The sequence below is a fragment of the Cyclopterus lumpus genome, chromosome 17, assembly GCF_009769545.1.
Source record: "Cyclopterus lumpus isolate fCycLum1 chromosome 17, fCycLum1.pri, whole genome shotgun sequence".
NCBI classification, from domain to species: Eukaryota; Metazoa; Chordata; class Actinopteri; order Perciformes; family Cyclopteridae; genus Cyclopterus; species Cyclopterus lumpus.
Genome location: NC_046982.1, coordinates 6,073,518 through 6,085,707, shown reverse-complemented (window position 1 = coordinate 6,085,707; position 12,190 = coordinate 6,073,518). Strand labels below are relative to the sequence as shown.

The 12,190-nt window shown below is 43.4% G+C and overlaps 1 protein-coding gene across 1 annotated transcript; it reads right to left on the bottom strand.

Annotated features, from left to right (window-relative positions):
* Positions 1-2,785: 2,785 nt before the first annotated feature.
* Positions 2,786-10,389, bottom strand: LOC117747079 (solute carrier family 22 member 13-like). Its single transcript, XM_034556482.1, has 10 exons — positions 10,011-10,389; positions 9,826-9,929; positions 9,561-9,715; positions 5,904-6,072; positions 5,687-5,807; positions 5,199-5,293; positions 4,847-5,061; positions 4,479-4,587; positions 3,967-4,173; positions 2,786-3,111 (listed from the first exon to the last, which is right to left on the bottom strand). The coding sequence occupies exons 1-10, from the start codon at positions 10,383-10,385 to the stop codon at positions 3,042-3,044; spliced, it is 1,620 nt and encodes a 539-aa protein (XP_034412373.1). The 5' UTR covers positions 10,386-10,389; the 3' UTR covers positions 2,786-3,041.
* Between the last annotated feature and the right edge of the window lie 1,801 nt (positions 10,390-12,190).

Genomic DNA, 12,190 nt, shown 5'->3' with positions numbered 1-12,190 from the left:
GTTGATATGAGTTAGCTCAACTGTCGGTTGAAAAGTGCTTCAGCGCAGCTCTAACCAATTCCCATTAATGTTTAACCTAAGTGAACTATATATTGATCTGATGACTGATTATTTAATGTAATGAGTTACATGGTTATATGGTTATGTTATGAAGATCATTACGTTGCTTTTCATGTGTCTTTTTGTTTTGACCTGAACTGAACTTTTATTGTAACATCTTTATCTCATCAGACATCTGACAACATGACTCCTTGCTGACACATTTTAAAGATGTCCCCTTTAAAGGACTGAAATGAATGTAATATTTTTCATTGAAACAACAATTCTAAAGGTCATCATATCATGATCATATCATTATCCAAAGCGACTTACATGTTATTGTAAGTCGCTTTGGATAAAAGCGTCAGCTAAATGACATGTAATGTAATGTAATCATGAGTTACAAGGCATTTAACAACAGCGTGGTTGCCAAAAACATAGCTGAATGTTTTTTATAGTGTTTATATGACCTGATAACTGAAACCTTGCTGAAAAACAAAAGTATATCACTTCACCTGGTATTGAATAGATTGACCTTTAAAGTTCAGTTCAGATTACAGTTGCTTTCATGTATCACACGCCTAAGCACTGAACTGAGTTTAATCTGTGATCCGTCTTCACTCTGGTATGAAACTCCAGCGATCAGTCCGATCAGCTGCAGCGTCCAATCAAATGACTGATGAACTGTGAGGGGGCGTGTCGCGCGTTAAAACACTTCCTGGAAGCCCGCTCTCGTGCCTCCTCGATCATGGCTCCTTCGAGATTCCTCCTCCCTCCTGTAGAGTTGTCATAGTTATCTTTACTTGCACATAAAGAATGTCTATGTTTAAATTATAATACATAAGAAGGATATGATAATTAATAAGGGATATTATGAAGTACTTTTACGCATTATGTTTTCAAATCAGTCATTTTACTCGGGGAAAAACAAAGTCATATGACAAAGTGATGTGGCCTCGTGGCGCAGAACGGACAGATTGATTTACAATTAATCAGAGGTGCAGCTTGTGGGAAGGCTGGCACGTGGATGTTGCCCCAAAGGAGGAGGAGCCCTGCGGAAGGAACCTCCAAAAAATGTAACTAAAGCGGGACAGAAAAAACGTAATGTTATGACATTTCTCAGAGATTCTTTTGATGTGCTGTTTGTTTGGTACCGTTTGTATCCCAAATGGATCACACTAATATTGTATTATGTGCTCTTTTAATGACGGATCTTGTCTTCATAGATAGATAGATACTGTATTCATCCCCAAGGGGAATTTGTTTGTAGCAGAAGCAAACATGTTTACAATATATACAATACACCAACATAAAATAGCAGGGCAGGATGTATTACATTTAAGAATTTAAATAATAAAGAAAATGAAACTGAAATAAAAAGATACAATCATGAGCTTCTTCATGAGCTTAAACAATATAGGTGTTTTTTTTCTTTAAAACATTTCTTCTCCTTTCTTGTCTGGGGACAGCCTCTTGATATTTGTGAAACTCCAACTGATTCTGAATTACATATTTGAAACAATTATTATGCATTATAAACTATTTTCAAGACACTTTTTCTATATGAAATCATGTTTACGTTTTCATGCCCATATTTCAGGCCTTTGGTGCCATGATGTGGTATTTATGATTCTTGATTGAGTGATGTCATTGTGTAGTGTGATCTGATTGCTCTGTGTGCTTTTACCAAACTATTAGTCATGGGTATCTGTGAATCCTTATGATGGTCCTTTACTTCATAGAAAGTTCTCGATTACTTCAGAATCGTGCACTAAACGCCACTTAACCTATAACAAAACATAACTTCATGATTACCCAATGTTTTCCATGTGTCTCAAGTAAAGTGTTGCACCAAACCGAGTTGCTATTGAGTTTGATGAGAAGTTATTCAAGAACTCTTTGTTAACAGATGGTTTACCAGCAGTTTGTTCCTCATTTCAAACTGTTGTTGTGTTTGTTGTTATTGTAAAGAGTTACCATAACCTTTGTTTTAAATCCTCTATATAGACTTAGTTTAACCAGTGTCCCATTTTGGTGTTACCTCTATTTGTACCTTCAGATGGACGACAGGATTAAAATCAGCTCTGTTGCACAGTAAATACATTTAAAGTATTGCACTTGGTCCCACACGGATACATGGAATATGAAATAAAAAATATCACAGTAAACATCTCTGCAGGTGTGTTTACCACAACTGGCGGGTTACTTAACTGTACTTGTGCAGTTATGTCAACAGACCAGGAGGTGGTGCTCTCTCAGGAGCCTTTCACATATTCCAGGTTGCTGTCCTCTCTTAAAAAATGGACTGTGACTACAAGAATAAAGTTATTGTTCACATATTGTATCATTGAACTCCTTGCAGACAGTTTCCATTTTATTTCCATTTTATTTGCAGACTTGTGCTCACCCCAATAGGTGAATGCTATTTGGTTTGTGCCTCTCAATAGGATAACAAAATAATTACTTTGAAGACAATCTAAAATATGTTTTTGACCACCAGTGTGAAAAGTTGTTATTGAGAAGGTTGACAATCCCAGTAGAAAGTAGATCTCAGATCAGTTAATGATTTAAGTAACATACAACAGTATACAAGGTAAAAACTGACAGACTGACTAAAAATATAGACTTTGTCCTGAGACGGAAAGCCATGATGTCATTAAAACATTTAAAAAAGGACCTTGAGCATTAAAGTTATCAGTAACTTAAAACACAGCAATCAGCTCTTTTGATTTCGAGACATCTTATGTGCTTATTTGACCTGAAGTTGGCGCCACAGGAAAAACAATGGAGTGTCAATCTACCGATTACAATGTGATATTTCTTGTGCACGTGGAAATGCTGCAGGAACGCTAAGCCACTCAAAGAGGAACATCTCCATCAAACGTCACCAGGATGAGGCCAGTAGCTGCTGGAGGATGGACCACAGCTGACTGACCAATACACATTCACCATCCCGAGTCCCTGCTGCCAGCAGAGCAACCCCAGAAATAGAAGTAATCAGACTACAGCTGTGTGGATGTGACTCGGGCAGGCTCGTTTGATTCACTGTGGTTCTTCAGGGGGTTCTTTTTTCTGTGGGAGAAATAAATACACAGAAGAGTATGTTCAGTTGGATTGGTCTTTCTTAAATGTTTTCTGTTATGTATTTCTCTCAAATCTTTTTGTTAACAAAGCTACAGAATTGTTTTAGTTGTGAGTCACTTCTTGAGCCCAAATGGAAACAGGTTTTAATTGATTAGTAGCTACGTTCTAATTTGGAGATGCTAATACAGTTATTCATACTGAACAAAAAAAGTAATCTTAATATATTATTTATTAAATGTTTATCTAAAATGTACAATAAATGGTTTCTTGTCTTTATACCAATAACTGTACACCAACTCTCTCGGCTCTGTCATTCGCTCGCATGGCTTCACCTACCACAGCTACGCTGATGACACCCAATTGATCCTCTCGTTTCCCCAATCTGAAACACAGCTAGCAGCACGAATCTCTGCCTGTCTGACTGACATCTCTCAGTGGATGTCCGCACACCACCTGAAAATTAACCCGGACAAGACTGAACTTCTCCTTCCAGGAAAAGGCTCTCCCTGAGTTTGGACTCATGGTTTAATGCACTTATTGTAAGTCGCTTTGGTTAAAAGCATCAGCTAAATGACATGTAATGTAATGAGTCAAATAGTCAAAGTGTCGTTGGGCAAGATACTGAACCCCAATGTGCTCCTGAAGGCCGTTCCATCGGTGTGTGTGTGTGTGTGTGAATGGCTGAATGATGTAGTGTAAAGCCATGAGGTGGTCGGGAGACCAGAAGGGCGCCCTAGAAATAAAACCTCTGATTCATATGCAGTTGTTACAGGTGTTGGACTGTGCAGAGTCCCGGCCTTGGTGAAAGTGTTGTGAAGGCCGTCGGCCTGCAACTTGCTTTACCTGTTGCCCTCGGCCTCATGGGTTGAATCAGGAAGCTCTTTCCTCCTGGTCTCAGGGAGCAGGAAGCTGAGAGCCCCACTGGTCAGAGTGAGGCTGCTGTAGACGATGATGGGTATGGACCAGTGGTACAGAGCCAAGATGTTGAGCAATGGGGACAGCAAGCCACCAGCTCTGCTTGCAATGGAGCACAAACCAGAGGCCGTTTGCCTGGAACAGAGACGTACAGCGCTCAGGCGTGCACAGCTTGTTAACTCACTAAACTTCATTTAAATCTCATCAAGCTTCCAAAGTAGTTCAAATAACTTTTTAAGTACAGTACAAATAGTTCAACTGTGGTTTTACTGCTCAACTCAACAAGCCAACAGCAAACTGATGTCCTTCAGTGGTGCACAACCAATCAAAGGCAAGCGCTATGTCCCTACTGGGCTTTTGTGCATTCATTCTTATGCACACGCCCTTCTGAATGCATCATACTACGGTGAGATGGAGAGACTCAGATGGAGACGGCTTACCGAAAAGACGTGGGGAACAGCTCCTGAACATACACGTTGCATATGGATCCTGCCCAGTTTATGAAAAAACGTCCTGAGATTGCTAAGGTGGTCACAGCAACAGCGTCACCTTGACCAGAATAACACATACAAATAAACTAGTGTAGAACCAGCAACCGTAACGGAGCCTCTGTGAGGTCGTTCTTAGAGTGAGGCAATCAAACCAGTGGGAAATGTCAACCTGCTGGTGGAGCTGGAGGGAAAGTTAGGGGATCACAAACATCCTTATCATGAATATCTGCACTCAATTGGATTGCAACCCATCCAGAGACATGTCACTAGCGTGGACCCAAGCGGTGCACTGACTGGCAGCCAGAAAAACTTGTTACCTTGGGGAACAGCGAGGATCAGGACGCACAAGAATCCTCCAATCAGGAGAGTTGCCATCAGGGACACTTTTCTCCCCATTACCTCCAACAGCCAGATGCAAAGGATATGAGCTGGTACTTCAGTCAGACCGAACATGAGCTGCGTCAGGAAGATGTCCAAACCAAGGTTTCCCACATTGAAAGAAAGGCAGTAGTAGGTGAGATTCAATGAGAACCTGAAGGTTTAAAACACAAAAGCAAGTGTTCAACAACTTGAAATATGAATTGCAAAAAGGTGTTATTACTTGAGCATCTCAATGCGTCATTTATAAGCTCAGTAGGGTTGTTATGGGTAGGATGAAACGCGACTTACCATGCCAGTATTAAGGTAAAGAAATACTTCCTAAGCACAGAGGATTGGATAAGTATTATTATGCCTCCCTTTTTCTCAGTTTCTTTCTTAACAATCTGTAATGCACAAGGGGGGTGGACAAAATGACACGCTGACTCTTGCTTGTGTGAGCAAATCACCCAACAGCCTTTGTTCGCACTGTGTCAGAGAGGTGATGATCTCTCTTGTATCGTTCACTCGTCATGTAAATAAATAGTTTATACTGCAATCCAGCACAATTAATTGTAGGGTTCACAGGCCAATATCATGTAAAACAACGTGCTGCTCAAAAGTCAAGATCTTTCTGACACTGTTCAGAGACAAACACTGTTGATTAAATTGTAGACATTTTCTTTTGTAATAGTGATTTCACCATCATGCGTTTGCCATTACCAGTATATGTTACATTCCATTTAAGTCTTGATTCAGTGGCATTCAAAATAATAATAATTTGTGTGTATGATCAGCACCTTTTCCAGCAGAGAGTCTGGAACAGTGCGTTTGTTGATGGCTGCCGCTTTGACAATCAGCTGTTTAGCCTCTTCTGTCCTTCCTTTGTCCAACAGCCACCTGGCTGACTCTGGAATAAACCTGCCAGAAATAAGGACAGTGACACTCATCAGCAATCTGTAATTTACCTTTAAAACAAACAAAGGAGCATACAAAAAATAAGAGTAATGCACGCACCATATGTAAATAGCAACAACTGCAAGTTGAGCTGCTGTGATTAGCTGAGCCAGTCTCCAGTCTCTGATGAAGTAGATGACACCAGCCAGGACGGCATTGCCACCTGCACCAAATAGCTGAGCCACACATGCCCCCCACGATCTTTTGGAAGGCCCGATCCACTCAGTGGCTGGAAACAGGACATCAGGGACGGTTACATTTGAGTTCATGATGCTAACATCTCCCCCCGTCAAAAATGATGGAGCCCCAGAACAGACTAAATGTTGTAAACAGTTATTAGAGAAGTAAAAGAAAATGTAAATAAAAAACTTTTTTTTACAATACACGTGTAAAAAGAAATATAATTTCTAGTTGATCAAAGTACATCCATTAAACAAGAGGCATGTCTGTGAACTTCCAAGTTGCGAGCTAACTTTATGAGCATTATTTTGTTGACAAGAATGCATTATATAGTGTCATGTTGTATGTGGAGCTGGACCCAAGAGCAGAACAAAGACAGAGCAGAAATCAGTTTATGGCATTTATTAGAAATGAACCAGGGCCTGGAATCTGGTGAGCAGGCTGGAGGAAGGGTCGGTAGGCTGAGAGCAGGCAGGAGGAATGGTCGGCAGGCGGGAGCAGGCTGAGGCAGACAAAAGGAGTTAAACGAGTGTTCGAGCCGTAGCATTAGTTCCCGGTTACGAACTGGCGATCTGGCAAGGAATGAGTGCAGGGCTGGAGAATATCAAGCCTGGAGCTTGATTGGGGAATGAATTCCAGCTGCACTAGTCAATTAGTGGGAGGCGCACAGCCCAGACCATGACAGTACCTCCAGGCGACCCACCAGGCTTGTCCAGATGAGTCTGGTGAAACTCCTTGACGAAGTCGGGATCAAAGATGCAGGACTGAGGGACCCAAGACCTCTCCTCCGGACCGTAATCCTCCCAGTCCACCAAGTACTGGTAACCCCTGCCGCAGCGACGTACATCCATGAGCCACCGAACCGAGTAGGCAGGATAATCGTCAATCACCCGGGCGGGAGGTGGGGGAGCTGGCGGAGGGCAGAGAGGGCTGGTGGACACTGGTTTCAACTGCGAAACATGGAATGTGGGCTGGACCCTCATGGTGTGAGGCAGTTTCAGCCGCAGAGCTGTTAATTATTCGCTCAACGACAAAAGGGCCAATGTAACGTGACAGTTTCTTCGATTCAGTCTTTAATGGAATATTTCTGGAAGAAAGCCATACTTTCTGACCTGGTTTGTATTCAGGAGCTGGTGTCCGGCGGCAGTTTGCAATGCGCTGGTTGTTTTCAGCTGAGCGGAGTAGGGCAGCGTGGGTGTCTCCAGACCTTACGGCAGCGGCGGAGGTGTATTTGAACTGATGGGACAGCTATCTCACCCTCTAGAGGGAAACAAAGGCAGCTGATAGCCCACAGACGACTCAAACGGAGACAAACCTGTGGCAGTGCTGGTGAGGGAATTACGGGTGTATTCAATCCATGCAAGATGTGAGCTCCAGGCAGTGGGATTGGTGGTGGTTACGCACCGTAGAGCAGCCTCAAGGTCCTGATTAGCTCTCTGACTGGCCGTTGGTCTGTGGGTGAAAACCAGAAGAGAGACTGACAGTAGCCCCAAGAGCTTGACAGAATGACCTCCATACCTGAGCGATGAATTGGGGTCCCCGAACTGAGACGATGTCCAGTGGTATTCCATGGAGGCGAAAGACATTGTGCACCAAGAGGTTGGCAGTGTCACGAGCGGCAGGCAATTTGGGGAGAGCCACAAAATGATCCGTCTTTGAGAAACGGTCAACGATAGTGATGATGGTCTAATTATACCTGCAGTCAGTGACTCCTTGATATACTTCTCCATGGCCTCCCTCTCTGGACGGGATAAGTTATAGAGCCTGCTGGTTGGAAGAGGAGCACCGGAAAGGGAGATCAATGGCGCAGTCATAAGGACGGTGAAGGGGCAAGAAGAGAGCTAGGTCTTTACTGAACACCAAACCTAGATCATGATACTCAGCAGGTATGGTGGACACATCAGAAAACTTAGAGCTGGATGGTGATACGGCAACATCTGCTGGGGACAGGGCTGACTGCAAGCATGAAGAGTGACAAAATGAGCTCCAGCTATGGACACTTTGTCGACCAGTCGATGTGTGGGTTGTGAGTCTTTAACCAAGGGTGACCCAAAACCAGCGGGGAGTTAGGGGCAGAAATGATGTTAAACTGAATAGTTTCACTGTGGTTGAAGAAAAAAGAACAAGGGACACAGGAGCTGAGTGATGGGTGACTGAAGCAATAACCCTGCCATCTAAAGCTGTAGCTGTGAGGGGTTTTCTAATCTTTCGAAGGGAATGCCAGACTGGAGGGCCATGTCTGTCTAGAAAACTATCCTCCGCACCGGAGTCGACCAGAGCTAGGAGAGGCAAAGAGAGTTGGTTGTGACAGAGTGGCTTGGATTTGCATCCTGTGCGGAGGAGCTTGGTCTGGAGAAACAGACTGGCTCGCCAGAACCCCCACTGCTACTGGCGAGCCCCATCTTTTGGGCGAACTGGACAGAGGGCTAAAAAAATGGCCGGACTGGCCACAGTACAGGCACTCACTCTCCCTCATCCTGCGGCGACGACATTCCGCGGCAGAAAGATGAGCTTGACTTAACTTCATTAGGTTCCACAGGGGGGAAACAGGAGTAGATGATGGAGGCACAGAGGATGGCGCTCCCCATGTCGCTAAAGGTGAAGATGGACAGGAACTAGCTAACTGCCTGAGATGGCCAGTCCTCTCTGCGTTTCTCCTGCAGGCGATTACCTCGCCGGATAGCTAGGGAAACAAGAGTCAAAGTTAACAGGTTCATCAAGAAAAGCCAGTTCCTCCTTTATTTGATCACTGAGTCCATTCAAAAACACCCCACGAAGTGCCTCATCATTCCATCTAGAATCCGCTGCCAGCGTTCTAAACTCCACTGAATAGTCAGCGACACTTCTGGGTCCCTGGCGGAGATTGACCATCCTTGCTACAGCAGTCCCAACATGATCTGGATGATCGAAAACCCCTTTCATTCTGCAAATGAAGTCAGAATATGAAAGGGTAGCTACTGCCTGATTAGCATCGAAGGCTTCTGCCCAAACTAATGCCCTTCCTCGCAACAGCCCCAAAATATAATGCACCTTGGAAATGTCTGAGGGAAAGGTCAACGGCCGCTGGCTGAAAACCAAGGAACACTGGAGGAGAAAACCTCTGCATTTACCCAAGTCTCCAGAGTAGGGTTCCAGGTCCGAAGCGTAGGACTCTGAGCGACGAAGGCACTGGGGAAAAAGCTGGATGGAGCTGCTGGATGGAGCTGCTGGCTGGGCTGTGCGGTAAATTGAGCAGTTAACCGAGTCACCTGATCAGATTATTGAAGGAAGGAATGAGTGCAGGGCTGGAGAATATCAAGCCTGGAGCTTGATTGGGGAATGAATTCCAGCTACACTAGTCAATTAGTGTGAGGAGCACAGCCCATACCATGACATATAGAGGATTAACAGTATCTCCTCTGGCTCTTGGGGTTTTATGATGAAAGGTTATACTGGGATAAAAAACAAAGGTGAGTTAGTTTGCAGTATGAGTTCAACAAAAACTCTGCCCCAATTGTTTTATTTTTCACATATTAAATGAAGTGACCTACACCTCACCCAATATGACACCGTTCAGTCGGAAACCTCCAACGCCAATCCCCGCCATGAACTGGGATGCCAAATATAAATAGAAGTTGGGACATAATCCAGTTGTGAGAGAAAATATCAGCATCACAATGACTGGAATCTGAGCTGCCCGTTTACGACCGAACCTGGAAAAGATTAAAAATCCAATGTCAGCATGTATGTGGTATAAAAAAATATACAAAAATGTAATACAGCGTCAAGAACACATATTCTGTACATTGTCAAGTACACTTACGATTCAGCAAAAGGTCCAAATAAGAGACAACCAAAGAGAATGCCAGCCATCAACACTGCTTGTGCCACTTCCAACAAATTAGCCTGCTCACAAACTAGATCAAACTGTAGGAACAGCAAACAAAATGATCATTTTGATAGGATTATTTAATATGTATATTATAACAGACTAAGAAACAGACTTACATCAGTGACTATGGTGGCCTCATACAGTGTGTCGTAGTACACCCATCCATCCCGGCACCCTGTGGTCTCATTGAGTCCGTACTCCCTGATGGCGCCGATGTCCCATTCCACAGGGAGAAACATCTGACACCTGCTGAAGGTCCCGTCCTCCTCGCGGGGCAGAGTCAGGTTCAGCTGCTCATCTGTGGTCAGGTTGGAGTCCGCCTGAAGGATCCAGTCTGTGTTACAGTGTCGCTCTGGATCGGACTGGATGAAAAATACACTGGCAAAGTGAAAAGGCTGAATAACATTTGGGAGGCAAAGAGCAAGAAGAGTGATCTTCTGAAACAATCCAAACTCTCCTGTACTCTGGAGAATCTCTCCAAAATCCGCCATCTTCAGGGCGGTTGTTTTTTGGTGAGGAGACGCAGCTGCCTGGTGACCTTTAAACAATGCTCATTAATGGTTAAACCCTTTCAGGAACCATGAGACAGCAGTTATGTGGACATCTCATTTTGTAGAGAGAAGTGGTCTGACATCTTCATGAAATATTTTTGCTGTTACCTGAAGGCGACAGTAACATTTACCTCAGCAGGCATTGCACATTTGTATTACTAGCATTTTTAAATTCAATTTTACAGAATACAAGATGAATTGTAAATACAAGACTATAATCTGCTATTTCAGAGGTGCTAATAAAACCCCAATGCCAATGTGGTGCCTCACTGGAGACTCTTTGCAGACAGTGACCGTGCACTTATCTCTCTAAGAAAGAGCTGTTGATCTTTTACCAACTTTTACAACATGCTGACTTATTTAACCTCTCTGGCAGCACTCTTACATTAAAGATAAAACGGTTGCGGAGTCAGCAGAACTTTGGCGAGAAACCACTGAAATGGGGAGCATTGTTTTCAACCAGTGAGACTATGGACTCCCAAAACAGAATTGATTAAATGATTATGAAGTCAAACACTGAAGTTGTGTATAGGAGCAGGCCCGGGGAGAGTAATCGGTAGAGTTCCCGGTGGGCCGCTTCACCTCTGGGCCGGTCGAGAATTTTATTTGTTGACATTTGTCACGTTAGTTCATCTTCTCTTAAAGTGGGCTACACACGTTCCGCATTCTGACACCGCAGCCTCTGCATGGGTTGTACCATGCGAGGAAGTTCTCCCCTCCCAAATAGTTGGTTCGGTCCGTAGTCCGTCTTTTCCAAAAAGTTTTCTCTAGGCTACGGATAGCTGGGCCGGCCCGACCGCAGCGATACGCGTCAGGGAGGATGGACGGGAGGAAGAGGGCAGGAGGGGCTGAAAAAGCCAGGTTGAAAAAAAGAAAGGCATTGGAGGAGGATGCTAAATGTGCCAAGCTTACTGATTTATTTTAAAGAGGACAAACACAAGTGGCAACTGGTGAAGAGAGACAAAGGCCTAATGATTAGCAACGTAACTATTCGGCTAACGTTGTAGCCTTGATTAATAGCGTTGTAGCGTTGTCAACCTATTCCCAAGCAAAATATTAAATTAAATTAACATATAAGCCTTTCTATATCACCCGAAATATGGCGATCCATAGACTTTGCAAATATGCAAATATTGATATTGAAGTATGCAGTAATATGACTTAATTTTTCTTTGCAGCTTCGGAGCAGCAGATACGACAGTCTGTATACTGTACTATGAGTTTAACTGTAAACATTAGTTCAATATGCCTCTTTGTTGAAGAGTGGGATATGTTTCAAATGTTTTTTTAATTTATTTCTGCTTTTGTTCATTTATCAACCTATCCTTGTGGAATAGTGGAATATTTTTTGTTAACTTCTCATCTTAAGTGGATTATTATTGTTGTATTTAACCTTTACATTATTTGTTGGACCATGGTATTAATTAAAAACAACTACAGGATAGTAAGAGCTGAACTGTTGCTTCATTTATCCAATTTCCACTACCATGGAAACAGGTGGTCTTGAGCCTGAAATTCCCGGCTGAAAAGTGGCCCCACTCCGGCCCTGTATAGGAGAATGCAGATTTGCTTGGCCCTGAAGCCCTCTGCTTGTGTTCTTATTGCCCATCAGCTTTCTGTCGCAGCTCTCTATACTGACTGGTTAACAACCTGTAGTTACAACATAATGTTATCACCATGAGAAATAAGAAAAAAACATAACACAAAGTTCAGTTTTCTATCTTTTTTATTTGGACTTTGTCGTC

Excerpts from the sequence above, each read along its gene's own strand:
- LOC117747079 (XM_034556482.1), bottom strand. The coding sequence starts at position 10,385 with ATGGCGGATTTTGGAGAGATTCTCCAGAGTACAGGAGAGTTTGGATTG. Across the intron at positions 6,073-9,560 it reads ACTGAACGGTGTCATATTGG|CCACTGAGTGGATCGGGCCT; the intron begins GTGAGGTGTAGG and ends TCCTGTTTCCAG. Across the intron at positions 5,294-5,686 it reads CAGACTCTCTGCTGGAAAAG|ATTGTTAAGAAAGAAACTGA; the intron begins GTGCTGATCATA and ends TGTGCATTACAG.